Source organism: Maylandia zebra, linkage group LG11 (assembly GCF_041146795.1).
Source record: "Maylandia zebra isolate NMK-2024a linkage group LG11, Mzebra_GT3a, whole genome shotgun sequence".
Taxonomy (NCBI): Eukaryota; Metazoa; Chordata; class Actinopteri; order Cichliformes; family Cichlidae; genus Maylandia; species Maylandia zebra.
In genome coordinates this window covers 12519166-12541344 of record NC_135177.1, presented here as the reverse complement: position 1 = coordinate 12541344, position 22179 = coordinate 12519166, and the positions used below count along the sequence as shown (strand labels likewise).

General features: G+C 39.9%; 1 protein-coding gene across 5 annotated transcripts in view; it reads left to right on the top strand.

Moving 5' to 3' along the window:
* Positions 1-6204, top strand: part of LOC101478087 (CUB and sushi domain-containing protein 3) — a 251912-nt gene extending 245708 nt beyond the window's left edge. For 3 of the 5 annotated variants that reach the window (XM_076889796.1, XM_004568072.5, XM_012923801.4), the window contains exons 66-69: positions 503-661; positions 1047-1159; positions 1904-1991; positions 2500-2998. In XM_076889796.1, the coding sequence (XP_076745911.1) occupies positions 503-661; positions 1047-1159; positions 1904-1991; positions 2500-2861 (722 nt within the window). In that variant the 3' untranslated portion in view covers positions 2862-2998. Of the gene's footprint in view, positions 1-502; positions 662-1046; positions 1160-1903; positions 1992-2499; positions 2999-3712 lie in introns of those variants that run through there. The other 2 variants (XM_004568073.3, XM_012923802.3) reach the window with 1 other exon arrangement.
* Positions 6205-22179: the final 15975 nt, after the last annotated feature.

The following is a 22179-nucleotide window of genomic DNA, read 5'->3' as shown; positions in this document are numbered from 1 at the left end:
TTACACAAATTAAGTGACCACCATTGACCCAAGCTACCAAGTCCCACTTCTTCAGTAATTACTAGGTTATTATTCAGACCAAGATTAATGTTTTTTCCTGCTATTAACTACAAAGCGTCACCTTTCTGCGTTCTTGCAGGCTAGAAGAAGTTTTTCCACTGCATAATATTAAAAGTTTCTGCCGATTTCACAGAGCAAGCCTACAGTTATCGCTTTAAAATTGTATTTAATTATCACTGGCTGAGATTGTCAAAGCATATAAGGAACTTGATATTCAGATTGAATGACGAGATTGTTATCAGCTGTCTGTTATGTTGATTCCACGCCGTTTCTAATTACCCTTTTGCAGCGTTGGAGTCGGCTTGAATTACAACCATGATGTTGACTTGATGTTTAAAATATACGTGTTTGAACCAGTAGTTCCCCAGGAGTTAATTTGATGTAATTTTTTTTAATGACAAAATGTTTTGACATTACTTAGCGAGGTTTCATTTTCCCACAGTTCCCGATGACGTCTTTGCACCTGATTTCATCTGGAAGGGTTCATATGATTACAAGGGCCAAAAGCAGCCAATGACTTTAACAGTCGCCAGCTTTAATGCCACAACGGGAAAAGTCAATGTAACTTTAAGAGACAGTAGCATGGAGTTTCTGCTCTCTGGTGAGTCATCAATAAATCATCTGTCTTCTACATCCTCCCCCCTAACCGCCCCTCAACAAATCTGTGTGTCACTTCCATTTATTTTGAGGATGCCTCATGTCAATCAGTCAATCACCAAATGATCTCATGCATGAGAGTGGAAATTAACTATTGGCACTAAAGACGGATGTATCAGTCTGCAGCGAGTGACTGACTAACTGCCCACTCAAGAGTCACTCGTCTCCTCGTCTCCTCCCCCAGCTGTTTCTTCTTTTCTCACCTCTTCTTTTCTTCTCCGGCTTTTCTTCATTTTCCCCGCTCGCTTCTCTCTGCTTTTATCATTCTGCCACACTCATTGCCTCATCTCTTTACTCGCATCATTTCTCTTCTTGTCCTTACCTTGTAGGAGTCTACAAACGCCAGGAGGCACGGCTAATGCTCCTGCTGTACCAGATGAGAGCAGTGGCCCACAGCTCCTTGAGCAGGATTACTGATGAGACCTGGGCAATGGACGGATTTGTGAGTGTAAACAGGAATTTGAATCACACGGGAAGTAATCTTTGGAGAACAAAAAGCAGGCGCTGCAGCTGTAATTTATTTTATTAAGTCTGTCAGACAGATAGAATGACGAGAGAAATGGGCTATAACTAGTTGGAAGCCAAAAATAAGCCTCCCCTGGACTTAATGAAACCGCTGTGTCCTTATTGTTTGCTGTGATCCTACTTAAGAGCGCCAAGAGAAAAAAATCATAACATATGAGAAAAGAATGTGCTCACAAGCAGAATAGTAATTTCTCGGCTTACTGTGTGTTCCCGCTGGTGCATGTTTACACTGGCTCAACCTCAGATGCATCAGGCGCGGTGTACAAACCATTTCGCTGCACCTACACTGACAATTTGCTGAATAAGCTCAGACGTACACCTGAGATCTAAGGGACCCGGAACAACTGCAGAATCATTTTGGTTGTTAAATTTGAAGTTCTTTTTCTAAAATAAACTTCAAGGTCCACTTAATAACAGCCACTGACAGGCAACTGCACACCGCCGAGCTATTGATAGCATAGCTCACAGCTTCTGCAGAAGAGTTTCGGAGAAACAAGGGTGTTATTTTTGAATGTAGCACGACAGAATCTGTCGGCTGTCGTGCTAAATACGGTATAGCAGAGGTTTTTGATGACGCGTAGAACAGATGTGTCACAGATTTTATTTATGCAGATGAAACAAAGCACTGTTTTTCAAGACCTCCGTTATGCATTTCTGCCAGGTTTCAGCTGAGCCTGAGGGCGGTAGCTATGTGTTCCAAGGCTTCATACAGAGTAAAGACTACGGACAGTTTGGGCTACAGCGACTTGGTATGCATTTTTTTCCCCTTCCAATACAGTAATCCTCATTGCCATCTGTCACACATCCATCTAATCATTTTCCATTTTTAATAACATGTTGTGTATGATTAATTTGCATGAATTTTCAAACTTTACTGTGGAATATCTGTGTAGGTTCTCAGTCATCCAGGTCATGGTAGTCTTAAGAGCTTGTTTAAGTTTTTTGAAAATGTTTCACCTCAAAATCAAGAGTCTAATTCAGTCCCAGGTATTTAAACCTTAGCGGGGGGTTGTTGCTTGTCACTTTCCTTCGTGACAGGCTAAATTTGTCTCGATATCTGAGCTGAAGAGGTTGGAGAAGGACACTTAACTCCAGCACACATGCACCAAAGACACTTTTAAAGGCATTCATGTAAAGTATTATTTAAAAAAAACTCAACTACTACCTGAGATACTATATGAATAATATGGCTGTTATACTATTATACTGGCAGCATTCATACACTTAAAGTGCCTTACTCCTCGTACCTGCTTTCAGCCACCTCTTACCTCAACCATACAGCGAGCAGCAGATTATCCACTCCACCATCATTGCCCTTCACTTGTGTGTGCTCTACATTAACGCTGCCATCATCATATGATGGTCTCCAGGAGATTATAGCAGTCACAGTGATCATCATCAGTATGATCATTATGGATATCATCTGGCTGCTGTGTCTCCAACTCCAGCTTTATGATTTTCATCATCGTCGTCATTACCACCAACAGATATGTATCATTCTGGTTTTTTGTCTCTCTATTTTGTTCTTTGCATTTTTTTTTCCAATGCATATCCTGCATACAGTCTCTGTTTTTCATTTCCTCTGGTTAAATGTTGCGTTTGCCATGTCGCAGGTTTGAGCGTGAGAGAGAACGTTACGCTCACCGACCCTGAAACCAACGGCTCCACCAACAGCAGTTCTGTCGCTGTCGCCATCCTCGTGCCTTTCTTTGCTCTCATCTTTGCAGGCCTCGGTTTCTATCTCTACAAGCAGCGGTACGTAGTGGACCCTGGTTTCTGCCACACTAGCTGCCGTAGTGGACATCTCTTTGGTTCCCACATGTGAAAGAATGTAGAGTCTGTGTTCCCAGGTTGAGCTTTAGTAATTTACTACACACTTGATGTCAAAGTTATAGACTCCCAGATATTTCTAGATGTCTTCACATTTGCAGCCAGTAGTAGATGGTACACAGCGGCCCACTTCCAGAGTCTGCTTTATCGCAGTAAAGTTCCTCACTCAATACACTAACTTACTTGTGAGAGACTTCAAAGCCTGATGCAATATTAGTCAACGTATTACCATCTAAAGTGTATTACACAGCAGCATGCTTTAGGTTTTTTAATGAGAATGGCTTTCATACAAAGCGTAATTTGCTATATGTTCACACGTGTAAGTAATGCACAGGGTGTGTATTGTGTGCAGATGGAAGGATTTCCCCTTAATTTAAACGGAATAGCTCTCAGAGCATAGCATGCACATTTTGCACTCATGCAAATTTTGCACTCATTATGTTACCTACCAGAGAAATGGCACAGGGCACCTCTGACTGCTCTTTTCAACAGTAATTACAATTCAGTCTCATTTACCAGCTACAGCAGTCCGGACCAAGATAATGGAAAAGTGTTTATATGATTGGAAGGATGGTAGATAATTGGCTTACTATGTCTAACTAATATGCACCCTTCCATCCTTTTTTTTTTTTCTCCCCAGGAAAACAGATAAAGCGCAGTACACAGGATGCTCTGTCCACGAGAACAACAATGGACAGGCCACTTTTGAGAATCCCATGTATAACACGAACACGAAAGCTGCTGAGGGGAAAGTTGTCCGCTTTGACCCCAATCTCAACACCATCTGCACCATGGTTTGATGTCTATTGAGTATCAGAAAAAGGACCGGAGAAAACGACCTCTCCGGGTTTGTTTCACGTGACTATATATAGACATATTTATATATTTCCCAGTTTCTAAAGTCACCGAATTGCTCAGAAACATAAAGCACACTTTCAGCAACACTTTAAGGTGGTTGCGATCGATCGTATACACAAAGTAAAAGATGAAAGAGTGAGGACGAGTAGGTACCGCACCTATTCAGATTTTCCCCTAGTCTGGTGAAGAGAAGTGTTTTTTTGCACTCTGTGAGTGTTGGCTTTATAAATAAAAGAGCCTGCGGCATATAGATAAAATAGAGTATTTTATACTCTGTAGTATAAATATAGAGGGGTTATTTCGTAATACCAAATGAAAAATTTAATGTTTTCTGTTACAACAAAAAAGAAAAAGAAAAAACTAAACAAAAAAACAAAACAGCCCCGATCTACGCTGTTTTGTTTGCTTTCGTCTTAGTCTTACATCATCCTGATGAGAATTATTTTTCTGTCATGGAGGTGAGGAGCCTCTCAACTGTGAGTTGATCAATCTAATCTGTTTTCTGTTTTCCAAGCAGCGGGGTGTGTAAGCGCAGATGAAGTGGTAGAAGAGAAACAGGCTCTCTTTGAATAGCGTCGATGCTGAAGTCTGTTCAAAGTTATATGGTCAATTATACCTCTTAATTGGGTAGTACCTCCTACTGAGGAAATGTATGGCCAGGGATTTAATTACTGAGGTGCAGCACACTTTTCCGAGTGCCACTGGCAAGGCTTAGGCTTCTGACGACAACAGAGTGCATTTTCTTCACCAGAGATATATTTAGCATTAGTATTTATTGATGTTTGCAATGAATTTGTTTTTGACTGAAATGTTCGCACAGTTTGACAAGGCCAACCGTTCTGTACTTGTCAGTGAATCGGTGATTTTGGGACTTATTAAACTGTTAGCTAGGTTTTCCACTGATGGTTTTTGCCTCTCAGAAAAACTTTGTGCCCCAAATGAGCCAAATCTGGAGTGAAGTAACCCCCGGCCTTGAGCCTGTATATATCAAGAATTTCAAAGTAGGAGTTGCTTGCCTAATTAGTTCAGGTTTTCTTAAAAAACAAGGTCAAGAATAACTACACTGCACAGAACATACAACTGGCCAGGTTTCCCAGAAGTTCATTTAAGCCTGGAAGTCAGTAAATTGATATGTGAGTGGGCAGCCTGAGCTGCCCACTCACATATCAATGATATGTGAGTGGGCAGCCTGAGCCTTTTATTATGTTAATCAATATTTTGACAGCCTTATGTTAGAGTAACTCTTAAAAACAAAATAAGCGCAACTACCCCATCATCTCTAATTTTCAGAGCGGTGTGTGTTCTACAATTCTTTTGGGAAACCGTGCCTTAGTCAGTATATTCTTTATTCATACTCCTACTCTAAGACACTTGATGAATACACGGCCTTGGCCTGTTTTATTAACACTGAAACAATTTTTTTTTGAAACCATCAGCTTCTGCCAACAAATGTACAGTATACACAAGAATTTGCACACTTAAACATGAACCACCATTCATTTTAAACTCCCATCCAAGACCAGTTATGTTTTAAATATTTAAAAAAAAGTATAGAATTTGACACTGTCATCACATTTCTACATCATTGCAGTGCCTTGAATACTGTATGGGCATGTGTTTTTTAAGAAAGACATTACATATATTGTATTAGTAAAACTGCACACTGGTGTAATTTATCTGCACAGTTTGCAATGATTTAGCAGAGTGATGTCAGAGGGTTTATCTGTGACGAGGCATCAAAAAGCAGCTCATAGTTTCATAACTGTGCATGTTGGCAAAAAGTGATCCAGTATAGCAATTGCTGCTATAGTACTTTGTACCACTACGTTGACTCCTGTCATTGCTATTCCATTTTGTACATTTATACAGTTTTGATACTTGATGGCATTCTTTGGCAAGATGTCTTGTGTTATCGATATGTACTATATTTTGCAAGTTTCACATTTCTTATGGATGAAAAAAAATAATAAATGCATCTGGTCAAAACAGTATACGGTCAGTCTTACACCCAGAGACTCCGGAGTAGAGTAGAATGCTTTTAAATGTACCACACAGTTGTTATCCCGTTCAAAAACCTGTGAATAAGAACATGTACATATAACAAAACTTTTGTAAAGAGATATATTTTTTATGCAATTAAAGCATTTGTAAGTTATTGAATATGTTGTGTAAAATTTCACATGTAAATGTCATGTAAGATCAAAAAAATTTGTATTTTTTCTTTATCAGCAATGTATAAATCGTTAATTTATATATAAAATATAAAATAATGAACATGTGTTGATGATTCTTATTTCTGATTTGCTTGGTTCTGTTAAACTGCAGTTTATTTGCTTTGTAAAGAAAGTTTTAATAAGCACACTTCCTGATTCAATAGGAAGTAAGGAGGTAAGTAACAGCCAGGTGTTGCTAGTCAAATACACTTGATGAATTGGTTACCTGGAAGTGTGAGCACCTCTATAAAAGCGCAAACTTTGGTAATTTGTTGGACTGGAGCATTCAGGTTTGTGTATTAAAACAATGCCAGGAGTGGATTTCATCTTTCATCAGACCATGCAATGCTCAGAAAAACTGCAAAACACCCAAGAGCTAGATCTCAAACCCCACCTGCTTCAGTTACTGTGTTAAATTTCAAAGTTCATGACAGTAGAATTGGAAATAAACTGAAGTATGGCTTGTGTTGAAGTTTGTTTAGGAGACAGCCTCTTCTCTCTTAACATGGCATGAGAGCTTAGATTTGTGAGGTTGCCTCTGAACGAACAGGACTCCTAGAATAATGTTTCTTTGACTGATGAGACCACAGCAGAGATGTTTGGCGATAATGCTAAGCACCATTGATGAAAAGCAAACACCATATCATCAAGACGTTGTCTTGGGCTTGTTTTGCAGGACCTGAGCAGCTTGCAGTCATTGAGTCAGCCATGAACTCCTCTGTATATCAAAGTATTGTACAGTCAAATGTGAAGCTTGGTGAAACGAGGTCATACAACAGAACAATGATCTCAAGCACAACAACAAATCTCCAAGAGAAAAAGAAAAGAATGAAGGTGTTTCAGTGCCTCAGTCAAAGTTCAGACCTCAGCCCAGTCGAAATACTATGAGAGAAACTGAGAACGGAGGCAGCATTATAAAGAAACTTCGGACAAAATTCCTTCACAGTGATGTGAGCGACTGATAAAGTCATACAGAAAACAGTTACGTGGTTCTACGTGCTGTTGAATCATTGGGTGTACTTAGTTTGAGGACTGCATAGAGTAGATAGATCAGGGGTGTCGAACTCCAGGCCTTGATGGCCGCTGTCCTGCAGGTTTTAGATCTCACCCTGGGTCAACACACATGAATCACATGATTAGTTCATTACCAGGCCTCTGGAGAACTTCAAGATATGTTGAGGAGGTCAGCTGTGATGTATCAAGGACACATCTAAAACCCGCAGGACACCGGCCTCGAGGCCTGGAGTTTGACACCTGTGCTCTAGAGCTTTGAAGTCTGCCATGTGTCAGTGTGATCAATAAATGCAGTCTTACACTTTCAAACAGTGCTTAAAATAAAAAAATGAAAAAAACCTGCTGGATTTTAAAGGTCTCTTTGTCTCTACTGATCCAAATCTTTTTTGTGTGTTGCTTCTTACAAATTTCCTCTGGAATGGGCACAAAAATGAAAATGCATTTCAGTGTACTTGGCTTTGCATACAAAATGTATAACAGGTGTTCTTTGTTCTTTATTTATTTTTAATTTTTTTTCACAATTCTTTGGATTTCAGCAATTTGGATGATTGACCATTTATGCACAATAGAGAGAGCGCAAGTTCTACAAAATGCATGTGAAAATTGAGGCATTTGAGAGAAACAAACCCTGTTCCCCTACAAAGAACTCAATTTACCATGCATGAAAAAGTGTGTGCATTTGTCAACAAGACTACATTTCTAGAAAACAGCGGAAAATAGTGTCTGTGAAGTCTTTTAAGGAAGACAAATTGAACAAATTACAATAACAAAACAAACTATACGAAGGAGAAATTCATTAGTGTCCTACTGATACTGATACTACTGGGAAGAGAGGAGATAACTGTGGTATCACAGTAGAGGTGATCAGCAAGGGAGCGAGGCAGAGATCACAGAATACTCGATAAGGAATGTATGAAGAAGCCTCATAACAATCAACCCGCAAGCACATGAGTGACATGAATTGGTTTGATTTCATCCCGAGGTTAAGCATGCACTTTAATATTTAAGCCTGGGATTTGTGTATGGATTAGAAATATTTGCCAGAAGGATTTTACATTGAAGTTCCACTGAAGCATCATCAAGCAGGCTTTGCCATAGGGGTGATGATGTAAAGTAAGCCGTGCATAGTCGAGGATGTCAGAAAGACTCATGGTGTTTGCTAGGTGTGCGTGTGAAGACCTTTTAAACACTGACGTGACTCTTCTGTTTGTTCTTAGAACAGCATTGGCAGTGTCAGCTTTCTGCTGCAGTTTGTACCACGCCATGCTTATAAATGCACAATTAAGATCTGAAGACTTTGCAAGTTAGTGCAGCAAGCTGATTTCTCTGTCCTGATTATGATATGAGGCATTGGTAGTCTTGGGGCGTGGGCCTGTGACTGGTAAAGAAAATCAGTTTGCAGAGGTGCATGCCCGGGTACAATGATGGGATGTTCCTGCCTCCCTTTGATGTTCAGATACCCTGCGGTGCTCCTCCACTTTCATCAAGGGCTCACCAACATTCCCAGCCAGCTATATTGACACTTTACGTCATAGATGGAAATTTTTATACATCGCTCCAGATTTCCCAACAGGAACTCGTCTGATATGAGTGCCCACTGTTGAGGGAATCGCTTCTTTGCCTGCATCGGATAACAGATTACATTTACAGAGTGAAGCAGAAGCCAGGAAAGTTGCTGGTTTACTGATATGTGAAACTTTTGGCTTTAATGGCCTGAACCGTGAGGTGACTAACCATCCCCTTTCTTGGTATACATTTCTTTTTTTTAAAGAAGTAAATGAACCATTTTAAACCAAGTTAGATAATGTCCTCAGGTGTGTGGACTGCTCGTGATACAAATGGGAAGCTGCTGACAGTAAAATATTAGTGAGAGATGCACTCAAACGCAGATAAAGCTAATGAAAATTTTATTTCTTAGCTTCTATAGGCTTTTTTTTCTGTCATTTGTAAGGTTTTTCTATTTTTCCCCACCATGTCTTCCACCAAGAATCAAACCTGAAACACTTCTTTATTTGGAAGATATTTAAGGGACACAAATTCCTAATGAATCATGGCCAGTCATAACAATAAAATTCATGTAAAGGTTATGTCTTGGAAAATGGACTGGGATTTAATATTCTGAACCGTTTCCGAGAGCAGGGGCTGGAAGAGTTATATAGTTTAATGTACTCTTAATCTTAAAGTGGATGAATAATGTAAATTTCTCTATAACCTTTTCGGCTAAATAAATGTTTAACCCACAGTTAAATCACAGGGCTGCAGGGAAATAGCTTACGGCAGACTGAGGTAGTATATGACGGTTGATATAACTGGGGCCAACAAGCATGATCATAGCAATAAAAAAGTGCAACTGGGGGAGGGTGTGTGTGTGTGTCGAGGGTAGTTAGTGGTGCAGGATTATTGTAGATCCAGAGCACTTTGGGGATTTTGAAGATTCTTACAAAATGATTAGTTATCTGGCAGCTCTCCTCTTAAATCACGACAAAGACATTTACTGTAACATTATTTCCTTCCTCAGTGCTTTAGGTTACAGGTATATCATGGCCTATGTAAATTTTATAGAATACTGCTCACGTGAAGATAAATATGTCGTACTGGACTTCCCAGTACTTTAGGTACTCTACTTAAAGAAAAGAAAGAAAATGCAATGGTCTAACTGACTGGGAAATATAGTTTTTTGTTTTCTTTCCCAGATTTATCGTTGTCGCTGTGAGGATCCCAAACGGCTCATAGAAACTAACTGTAAATTGCCATAACCACCACTACAAAGAATACTTATTTTTTAATATTTTTCCAAGCATTAAGTGTTTTCTTTTAACTTGTAGACAAAGCCAGGATGACAGTTTCTGTGTTTAACATCTTTGTCTATAGCTAAGCAAAGCAAAGCAAATAGGCTTCCTCTTATTTAGCAGATGGACATGAGAGTGGCATCATCTTCTGTCTTCTAATTAGGCAGCTGTCACAGTCGTGGGTTTTGGCCTGGTGTTCTTAGCTTTGTTCTTGTCTTCAGTTAGTCATGTTCTTTAGGTTATTTGGTTTGATTTTGTTCTAAGTTACCTTTTCTATGTTGTTATCAGATTTAGTTCAGCTGTGTGTAGCTCATCGGGTGTTTCCACCCTGCCCTCATCTCCTCCTTATATTTAAACCCTCTGCCTCCTTGCATTCTCTGTTGTGTCATACTGAGTGCTTGCCTGCTTGGATGTGTCCCACCTACATTTGGATTTTTGGACTTTGTTTGGCTGTTTGACTCTTCTTCTTCTACACCCCAAATAAAGAATGATTTCCTGCTCTGATTTCCGTAATTTAAGTCTATGCTTTCCACTACAACGTGCTTCCCAAATAGCAAACCAATCATTTTAGAAGATTAACATTTGAAGATCTTTGTGCCTTTTTTTTAATCAGTGTTTGAAAATACTGACTGAAAATACAAGGGAGAAAAAAATGTTTAATTTAACAAATTTTAGTGACATTAAACCCTAAAATACACCATGTGTTTGTCAGGTCATGCTGGCAACACAGTAAAGTCTGGCAAATAACAGGTTGTGTTCACTGAATTTCAACATCTGTTGTTTTCTTCTGCAACAGAGGCATACTGACCAGTCATGTGATTTTTGGATTCAAACTGATAATACACATTAAATCATCAAACTTCTGAGAGCCTGACACTCTAAGCTAGATGCCTGATGAAATGATGACACTGTTAACAATGTGCTTCAAACAGCGGTCTCAGACACAGGCTGTGAGATATAATATTAAAAAAATGTATCATTGCCACCTGCTCGTAGCTCTTTATCCGCACTTACCTCGACATGCAGATCAGAGGATACCTGGAAGGGGAATTACAAAGCCTTACATATGACCTTGATATAGCATACGCATGCTGTGAACGCTGTAGCTTTTGGTGGCACATGACAACTTTGATCTAATTGCTCACAGGGTGCCCGACTTAATAGCTCCCCCGTTTCCACCAATTAGTTGTGTAAATTTTATAATTTAGCTCCTAATGCCTTGTGACGCGCTCCTGAAGGGAGCTGACTCAGTGTGATGTAGAAAAAAAGAAGAAGAAAATACGCCTGCACACATATATTGTATATTTTCCACATTCTTTGAAAAAGATGCTTTTGACCAGCCAATCACATCTGCCACATGCTGCATTCTTCGTTGCAGCAAAATCACTTCTCCCACAAGGCAAATCCTCAAGACATCAAACCGAAGCTGGTAATGTACTCCTCTGTTTGGAGGATGAGCCTTACAAAGGACGTGCTTTTTTTAAAAAAAAAACACGGTGCATTATTGTAATTTCATCAGCTCACAAAGCCTCAATCATAGCAGTCATCCAAACCCAAAAAACAAAACCCTCCTACGCTTTCCAAAATTCCCTGCAGGAAGATCCAGAGAAAAGAAACAGAGGAGCCTGTTTGGATCACTCTGTTTTGTCATTGAGTTGTTGGACGTCTTAATTGAAAGAACATATGTAATATTTTATTCAGAGTTTCAGAACAACTGCGTTGCATTTCTTCTCTGTTTTTTTTTATTTTCTCAAATTTATCTCTTAGATTTTGCTAATACTGTAACAAACACGTCCCGCTGATTTTCTTGCTTTTCTTTGAGTGAACAGTAGCTACGCATGACACAACAAGAAACACAGACTTTATTGTGAGGCAAATCTGTACATTAGGAAGACACAGAACATCACAGCAAGTGCATTTATTCCATATTCTTGCCCGACAGAGCTAGTGATTCACTTTTCCTTTGTGTGGCTTGGCTGTCTTATGAATGGAAAGAATATCAGATAATGCGCTCCACAGACTTCACCAGCATAAAACAACCTGACACCCGAGGACACACTTAAAAAAAACATGATGGTTTGGGACACTGATTCGAATATTTATACTGCAACATTTTGAGAAACACATGAAGGGGAATTGCTGCAGTTAATGTATGAGCCATGAATTAATACATGACATTTCATCCTGTCGATGAAGCGCTCGGGCATGATATACAACCTCTCAGTAAAGAACTGTTGTGCAAATCATAGGGCTCTGAAATTTTGGATATGTTATCATGCAAGCTCTGCAGGAAGTATAAGTCGTGTACGTCAAGTGTGTCACGTGATGCTATCTGAGCATATGATTGAGTACTTTTTTTCTCCATGTGAGGAATAATTACATGGTCTCATGTTGATGTGCCACAGCCTGCAGCAACTATTGAAAAGGAGCGGCTGACGTTGTCCATTAAAGTCACACGGAGAAGCGCCAAAGCTGCCTGTTGCAAAGATTTGAGTCAGCCAAGTGGCAGATCTAAACGCAGGTTTATTTATTTTTGTGTTTAGTGGGTTTGTCTTTCCTTTCTTAAGCACTATTCAGCATTTGGTTACTAACCGTGAGCTTAAATATATCACAGTGGGAGGAAAGGCACCAGAGGTGGTGTGTGAATAGTTATTAAGGAGCAATTTTGATGTCAAGGATCACTGGATGAGGTGTGTTTTTTGTACACCCTTCTGTTCAGAGTAAAAGCAGAAAAACAAAAAGGCAGAGCTGCATTTTGGGATTCAGGGAACCGCCTCAGCTCACCATCTTTATCCATCCGATCTGATTTATCAGTAGATAAATCCAAATAGCTCGCTTGTTTGAACACACATTTAATACATTCATTCTAGATGTTTACTCTACATAATGGCTGTGTATTTTGCTGCTTGTAGGCAGCATAATGCATAAAGTGAAGAGTGTGAAAGCAGTTACAGTCTCTTCAGAGACAGTTTGATGGATGACCCGAACTGTCCCCACAGTCTGCTGCCGCTTCTGTTTGGCTCGTCACTAAATTTCGCCAAACCGTCTTCTCGGACCAGAGCAACATGTTAAGGAGGTGTGTGCGTCATCTCCTCCCAGTCTTATTCAAATCTGACTTATAGCAGGCCTGTATAACAAGAACGTGAGCTTCATGTAATTAAATCACAAAATTATCAAAGCTCAAAGCTTGTTTATAGGAAAGATTTGTTTGGCTATGACTCTAGCTGGTCCCGTTTTTGTCCTCTCCAGATTCCAAAGAATGTGCCATCTGGCCACAATTTTCAACTGTGAGGTTATTTCTGAACTTTATGCCATTTTTCTGGGTTTTGCACCATTTGGAGACAAATAACAAGATGACTTGCTTTCCCCTGCTGATTTTTACAACCTCGTTTCCAAAATGTTGGGACACTATGTAAATGAATATAAACACACTCAATTTGTTTGATGCCAGTAGCATGTTTCAGAAAGTTAGGAGCATGTTTCCTATTTTGTTTCATTAGCTCTTTTTTCTTTCTTTTTGGAACTGCCTTCTTTAAGCAGACTAATGAGACCAGCTCCTGTAGGAAAATACTTTAGTCCCATCCTTACATGGTAAAGGATTTCAGCTGCTCAGAAACTCGGGCTCCTCTGTATTTATTTTATAACCCTATGATGTTTTCAGTGGGTGACAGGTCTGGACTATATGCTGGCCAGTTTAGCACTAGGACTCCTTTACTGCAAAGCACTGATGCTTGCTGTTGCTCCAAAACATGTATATACATCATTAGGCAAGAACAGTGTTATTGCATATATGCAAGTTCCCCATCCCTGTGCTCTGCCTTTTGACCCATACAGCGATCAAAGCTCCGTGGTCCTTTCCCTCTTTACCCTAGAGCAGGGGTGTCGAACTCCACCCCTCGAGGGCCGCTGTCCTGCAGGTTTTAGATCTCATCCTGGGTCAACACACCTGAATCAAATGATTAGTTCATTACCAGGTTTCTGGAGAACTTCAAGACACGTTGAGGAGGTCATTTAGCCATTTAAATCAGCTGTGATGGATCAAGGACACATCTAAAACCTGCAGGACACTGGCCTCGAGGCCTGGAGTTCAACACTACTTGCCACTAATGCCAGTGGCATTAGTGGCAAGTAGTGGCAGCGAAAATTGGCAAGATACTAACCACTTGTTTGGTGGTGGTCAGAGGGCCCAGTGGCGCCAGTGTCCGGCAGCCTCACCTCTGTCAGTGCGCCCCAGGGCAGCTGTGGCTACAATGTAGCTTGCCATCACCAGTGTGTGAGTGGGTGAATGACTGAATGTAGTGTAAAGCGCTTTGGGGTCCTTGGGGACTAAGTAAAGCACTATTCAAATGCAGGCCATTTACCATTTTTAAACATAAAATGAACATATAGGAGTTTTTTAGTTTTTTGTTTAGTTTGTTTTTAAATTTCATTTACATTTAACATGTTTTCAGTTTATGATAGGGATTTAATGATATGTAAATCATTACATTTGCATGTAATAGTATTCCAACATTTTTGGAAACAGGGGGATTAAACAGTATAAAGTGCTATGCAAAGTTTAAAAACAAAGAGCAAGACCTTTAAGTAAGTGAAACATCATCATCTTTACATATTCAAAGATTTTATGGTTGTGCCCTCGTACAACAACTAATAGGAGGTGCCTTGTAGGCTATTACAATATGAATATGTTAACATGTCGATTAATTCTCAGTATTAACTTGAGGGTATCATATTGTATGAAGAGTTTAAAAAAAAAAAAAAGAAGTAGTAACTAACTGAAATCTAAAAGGCTCTTCAGGATCTTCCACTCAGACTCTACAGAGGCCTTTTGTTCCCATCGCTGGCATAGACATACTATAGCTGTTGGCACAAATGAGAGTGCAGGAAGGAGAGATGATTCGAAGGTACATAATGTTATTTCTTGATGTACAAAAGCTTGAATAACAAAAGTAGTCCAGACACCAAGGAAGTGACACAGCAGAGTGTGTCCTGAATGAATGTGGCAACAAGGACAGGTCAGCCTGGAGGAGTATACGACAGTGCTGCTAGCTGTCAGTCCCTCGTGTGTCCGCCTCTTCTTTATTCTGCCCGTCCATGCAGGACTGGTCTATTCAACATGTCTGTGTGACTGCTCGCCAGGTTACCATGGCGTTTCAGTGTTTATCACAAGTCTGAAAAGAGGGATTTTGGTGACCAAAGCGTCCTTTATCCAGTGCCACCAAGAGCTGAGCATTTTCCATTTTTCCATTTTGGTTTTGACACACTGATTCAAAAACCCCTGTGAATATTTAAGGACCTCGGAGAAAGAAAAATCTGATGTTTTGTGGCTTCTTGACTTGAGCTGGCACTATCAGGGCTCGATTAAAACACTCAGCTCTGATGTGTCCTAAAAAATTTTTTTAATGCTGATAATGAGATATGTAATTTTTACAGACTTTTTGTGTAAGTACAACATTTTTACCTTTGGATTTTCAGCAATATCACGTATCTGCATTACTTTTATCAGCCAATATTTAAAAAGTTAAAAAATTACAGTTTTAGAGAAATGAAGTCAAACAGAGTTTTTTCATCCAAATCAAAGCCTTGTAGGGACAAGGTAAAAAACTTGGGCGTGTGGTTTGACATGGTGCTCTCTTTCGAGTCTCATGTAAAAGAGATAACAAAGACCGCCTTTTATCATTTGAGGAACATCGCCAGAATCAGACAAGTTTTGTCAAGCGATACTGCAGAGATTCTTGTCCATGCATTTGTGTCCTCGCGTATTGATTATTGTAATGCTCTTCTTTCTGGGCTACCAAAGAAAAGTTTTAGAGGTCTACAGATGGTGCAAAATGCAGCTGCTTGCATTTTAACAAGAACTGGGAAATTTGAGCACATTACCCCTGTTCTGAGATCTCTGCATTGGCTACCTTGTCAGGTTCGAGCAGATTTTAAGGTCCTGCTGCTCACCTACAAGGCTTTAAACGGACTGGCACCTTCATACCTCTCCGACCTTTTACATCTTTACGTTCCATCCCGTGCTCTCCGATCTCGGGACTCTGGCCTTCTAAAGGTCCCTAGAGCCAGAAAAAAGACAATTGGAGAGCGTGCTTTTTCTTTTCGTGCCCCGTTTCTGTGGAACAACCTCCCTCAAGATGTTAGGCAGGCATGCTCTGTGGAGGTTTTTAAAACTAAGCTGAAGACACATTTGTTCACCTTATCTTAGAAGTCTTAATTCTATGGCTTTTAGTTTTTACATTTTTACTGTTTTTAACTTGCATTGTGTCTTTTACCTGTGTTGCTATGTATCGCTTTTATTATTTTTTTTATCTTTTTAGTTTTAAATAGTTGTACAGCACTTTGTTTGAAAGCGCTTTATAAATAAAGTTATTATTATTATTATTATTATTATTAACCCTTTAAAGTCTTTTCAGTAGTTATTGAATACACGGTTAAAGCCACTAACACTTTTCTTTTTATTCAGTGTTTCTCTATAGTATCAAGTGCTTGTGAAGAATACTGTTTCAGATGGGAAACAAGATCTTTTGTGGGTATTTATTAGAAGCTCAATAATCAAAAAGTGGATGGTTTTATGTTGACAGTGTTCTAACAACATTAAAAAAGTAGCCTATGTTCCCTCTTGTAAAATTTCTAAAACTGTTTATAATAGCCTCCATTACTTTTGGGAAAGAGACTGAAAAATAGAGCGTCATGATCTATAAATTCACTTGCAGCAAGGTTTTTCACATCAGCTTTCCATAAGACAACTAAATGTAAAATCCTTTATGGAACTTTCAGATCATTTCTAAGGTATTTAGTAAACAAATAAGGAGCTATACACTCAGGATTTCATGCAGAAAGATTGCTCAGATAAACCCCGTTTCCCTCCCCAGTTAAAGAAACTCTCAAAATACCATGTAAGATTATTAACCAAGCGAACTGTGTCATTAAACCAGCTGACATTTGACCACTGGGTGGTGGCAGCAGTTGTTCCTCTTGTCAGAGCCATAGCGGCAATGAGATGCCACTGTCAGTTATTGCTCTATGGTTGTCATTGCTCATGTGAAATCCATTTTCTCTGTTTGAATACACTCTGTCAGGGAAGAAAAGATCCAAACTACAATCTTCTCTGCCCAGTTTTTGACAGGGAGCATCTGACAGCAAATGGCTGCCTGGCCTCTTCACAGCCGAGCGACATCCATCTGTCCTGGACTGCCTGCTGTCTTTCACAATGGCTTCATTTTCTTTATACTGGTTTGCACTTACTTTACTCCTCTGGACTTGATTATCTGCCCTGCTGAAGGAGACTTTCACAGTCATCCGTTGAGTCATCCGTTCATATAGTAAGAATGTTTTTATGCATATTGCACGTTATAAAATAACTCTGGTTAAACAATAAAAGGAAATCTATTTGTGTCCCATTAGATTTCTGCTCATATAGTCATAAACAGGGCTGCGCCTGCCTCGTATGACTGTGAGAGAGAAACTGTGATTGATGTTTTTCTGTTGCTGTTTTGCATATACGGCAACAATAGCTGTCAATCATCCGGTGATAAACATCAGTAATTTGATCCCTGTTTTGTCACACGCTTTCCACAACAAAAATCTCTGCATCATTAGATATGTGTGCTGCAGGAATACGTAAGGACGAGGAGACTTCTCCATGATGACGACTGCTCTTAACCCGGAGGGATTTCACAGAGCTCCAACCAATATTTGACCTGGCAGCTTGTACCCAGCCTGTCAGACACTGCCATGGCTTTGAAGGAACTTTCCCTCAATGTTTTCACACCATCACGACACCCCACTCTACTCCGAATCGTCCCAATCGTCCCAAACTCATGTGGCGTCTTAATGCCATTAGAAAGCAGTCGGAATGCCCTCAGCTGGTCGCATGAGAGGCCTTTTAATGTCTCGAACAACTGACTGAGGTTAAAAATGAGGACGATTCGCGCGCAAAAATGGGAGCGTTTCCACAACTGTCCACGTGCAAATAAGTGTAAATCATTTGAAGGTAGACGAAACACGCCCGTGACATCTTTAGCACTCTCGCAAATGTGGTTGTCGGTCAGCAGCGCGGTTATTAACCTGAAACCATTTGGAAATTCAATTTGGTGACACAGCTGTGCGAGAATTGTTGAAACACATGAAAATTACCAGGGAGCTATTTGTGACTGATTAATGCAATAATGACTTTCATTATCAGCAAAGTAACACAATGTGTGACTGAGCTCTGAGCTAAATACAAAAAAAGAAAACATAGAAAAAAGAAGAAGTTAATTTGGTGCATTCTTTAAAAAGTGAGACTGAGTCAGAGAGGAGCTGGAGAGAAAAGATTGCCAAAGCCAAAAAATCCAACAGAATTCGTTTAGTGTGGGAGAGATGTTTGCATACACTGTGTGGGTTTTTTTTTTCATTATTGCCTCCTCCTGCATACCTTTAACCTGTAAGATTAGAGGATACAATTAGACATGACTAGCATCAGAGCCCAGAAATGGTCAAAGTGATGATTCTGATATTGAATTTTTTCTTTCTGAGCGGACTCGCACGCTGCTTTATCAGTCCAGCTCATTTATAGTACGCTGCCAGATCTGGGAAACTGCTTCAGAAAGAAGAGGTGATGTGACACTTTACATGACGCGTAAAAGGCCAGTCTCTGACAGTACAGCTGCTGGTTGTGAGCACAGCTGCAGCTCCTCTGCTGGTTTGTGATGTTGTGGTTGGATGTTGCTCGGAATCTGGCTGTCACTGTGGGAATGTTGTGCCTGGGTGCGGTTGGTGTTCAGACTTCAGCCGTTGCTGCGCTGCTGCGGAAATGTCCTACTGCTACCATTTGAACGTCCCGTGATACGTGTCTTCCCCAAAGACCAGAGTAGTCCTAAACGTGCACGCACGACGGCTGCGTGGAATCGGTGTTGGACCCATTAAGAGCAACACGTCCCGCCAAGAATTGTAACAAGCAAAGCACAGCCATGGCTACAGCCAGAGTTACAGCTGTGTCAGAGCTAGAAGATCAGCGCTAGTCTCTGTGCAGATTTGTGCCTCCGCAGAGATTCTCTCTGTGGTCACAGCCAGTGGCAGTCTACTACATGCAGTAGTACATGGATGTGTTACCTTCTGTTGTCTTTATAGAGGTTTTCCTCTTTGACATCACTTTCACTTTGGACTTGAAGTTTATTTGGTTTAGGCGACAAAACTACTTACTCACAATGAGTAGTTGGGGAAACGTTTTCACTGGGCTGTAATTGGAAACTCGTAGTTATTTAAGGAGGAGTAGAGCTAATTAGCTAGAATAAGGTGACAGTAGAAGCTTTTTCAGAACTTACAAGAAACTTCTAAATTGCATGCACTGCAACTCACCGCACTCTCTAAAAACATTTCAATAAATTCCTTAAGCCAATAATGATTATCTTAACCCACATGTTTAGAGAACTGGAGTAAAGCAAAAGGCCTATATATGCCTGTGCTTGTTTATAGGAAGAAACTATTGTGACTTTTTCAAGCAATTTAAGTCACTACAGCTTTTCTAAATAGGTATGTTTTGCTAAGTATACTGCATCACTATCTCACTTTGTTATTTAAAATTGTGACTGTACTGGGTTTGTTTATTTCACAGGCTCCTAATGGTGCCAGAGTTAAGTTTCTTAATTGCTGGGATTGTTGCAAAGCAAAAATTCAACACTATGATATTATGGGCTAAAACGACTTTCTTTGTCCTCTGGTGACTAGTCTCATACTTTTTTTTGTTTTAGACGCACTGTTATAACCAAAATAATATTTAAATAGTGCAATGTGGCATTATTTTTTTCACCAAAGTGTAGGAAAACTTTCCTTTTCTTAGGGTCAACTGACTTGCGGTGTTTGCTTTAGAGGCCTTAGAGTAACAGGGGCACCATTAAACTGCTCCACAGTCCCACTGAAAAATTGATTGGTATTTTCAGACAAAAGAAAACGAGAGCCCTCTCCAAAGACCACATTTTTGACACCAGAACTGCATAAAACAAATCACCGATGTGTATTCTCTCGAAGTTCGAAAAACAGTGATTGGAGGTATCACCTTCCATTTATATTTATTTGTCTGAGAGGCTGCAGTGAGCAGAATCAGTCATTTTTGTGTCTTTCACGGAGAGCACTCCTCTCCATAACAAGCTGGCCACTCATACAGCTGACAGACATTAGTAATTAGCAGTTTGAGCTGTATGCACAGACTTGACTGGCACTTCACAGTGTTGATACACGCTGATGCACAACATATACAAAACTTTGGGAATAACACAGTCATGTGAAAAAGAAAGTTTTCGCTCTTTGCAGTCTTGTGGAAAACCAAGTGCACCCTTATTGCTTCAATAGGAATTAAGAGGGAAAGGAGCAGCCAGGTGCTGCTATAATCAAATGTACTTGATTAATTTATCATCAGCGAGTGTAACCACCTCTTTACAAGTTTATCAGTTTGCTCTTTGCTCTTTAGTGGGAGACTAATGAAGTCATACACACAAGATTACGTTGAGCTATTCCCGCTAAAGGCGGATCTACATGCTACTGAATCATTGGGGTGCACTTAGTTTTTCTAGTTTAGTTTCTATTAAAACTTTCTTTTTCATCTTGTTCACATTAGTTATAACTGGAAATATCTAATTAATATTTCAGTTAGTGGAGTTTTTGCCATTAGTGTCACTTGGTGAGTCCTAACAGATTTGGCACGCAGGTCATTCTAAATGGCTGATTAGCTCTGAAACTGTTTATAGCTATATTTCTGATTGGTTGACTGCTCTTGAGGCATTTTGGAAGCCAGGACCTGTCTCGTTCTCAGATAAATGGATGAAGGCTCCTGTCTGAAATGGATTTACACACATTTCAATCTGTCTAACCCAATTTAGTCATTTAGAAATGGGGTTTTTAAAGTAAAATCCCAAAGGCAGTAATAGAGGTTTAAGTGAGAGTTCTTTTCACCTTATCCAATTATTTCATCTGATCATTTGTTACAAAGTTGAATCAGCCATCCAGCTTCAGCTCTTTTAGCCAACTTATTTAGCGTTAACTTTTTGGCAGCAAGTAGCAGACAATAAAGGGCATTAGCAAAAACCCTGCATTAGATAGTCTAGCAGCCCTTTAATATGTTTATGTTCACGACAAATTAGGACAGATGAACGTGACTTCTCGCGGACTATTGCAGTTAATGTAAGTTGGGTATGTCGGCACAACCGCTGACGACACCTAAAAAGTGAAGTTTCTCATTGAATATGTTTTGATAGACTTCCTGAAGATTATTTATAATTCAGTAATGGAGTGCTCATTGTAGGCACAGCTAATGTAAACTCTGACTCTAATAAGGATAAATTCATGTGGAATTGTGCTCTCTGCTACAGTACTGTAATATATTAAATCAACTGTGGATAACAGTCATTTATTCACTTAATTATGTCCATTGAGTTAGTTTGACTGCAGCTGTGCCTTTTGTATTACACTCATTTGCTTAACAAGATAATGTAAGTCATTCTAAAACTCAATGCAATGCTGATTTGGCCCTGATAATAAGTCAAAACGCTGTCAGAATTGTGCATTTCATTGAAATAATATTTCTTACTAGGCACAGCCAGACTAGCTCATATTATTAAGTGTAGCACAGTGCAGGGTGTCTCATAATTTAGAGTAACACATGCATTCCCACTGTGCAGCGTGAGCCGCTGCACAACTCTCCCATCAGCCATACATTCTGCTGAAAGTCTACATTAGCAGCTTCAGAAGGGTTGTAAATTAGAAATGAAGAGGCATCTAGTGGTTCAGACCCTGCGACCCGTGCCGGGGCTCTCTGAGGCAACACAAACCACAATTTCAATTCTCCAAATAAATCCATCTGTGGCCAGAGCGGGCGAGAAGTAGTATTTCACCGCTGCACACGGAAGAAAGAGAGACTCATATGATGGCTACATCTCCCCTTCTCCAGTGACACCAGAACACTCCTCTCTGTGGTCCTCGGCCCCTAAAGCCCCAAAGAGCATCGTAGCAGTCTTACAAAACAGAGCTGTCACAATCTGTCTGCATCGAGACAGAGGACAGACTCAAAGTTATGTCTCGCTTCCTGCCTGCCTTTTCTTCTTTTGTTTTCTATTCTTTCCGATATTTTTTAAGTTTTTTCTATTTTTCTGTCTTAAAGGATGGATGGATGGATGTTTAGATTGATAGATTTCTTCTTCCATTCTGCATATCACGATCTGGATACAGCTCTCTGCTCTGCACACATTCTGATCCATGTG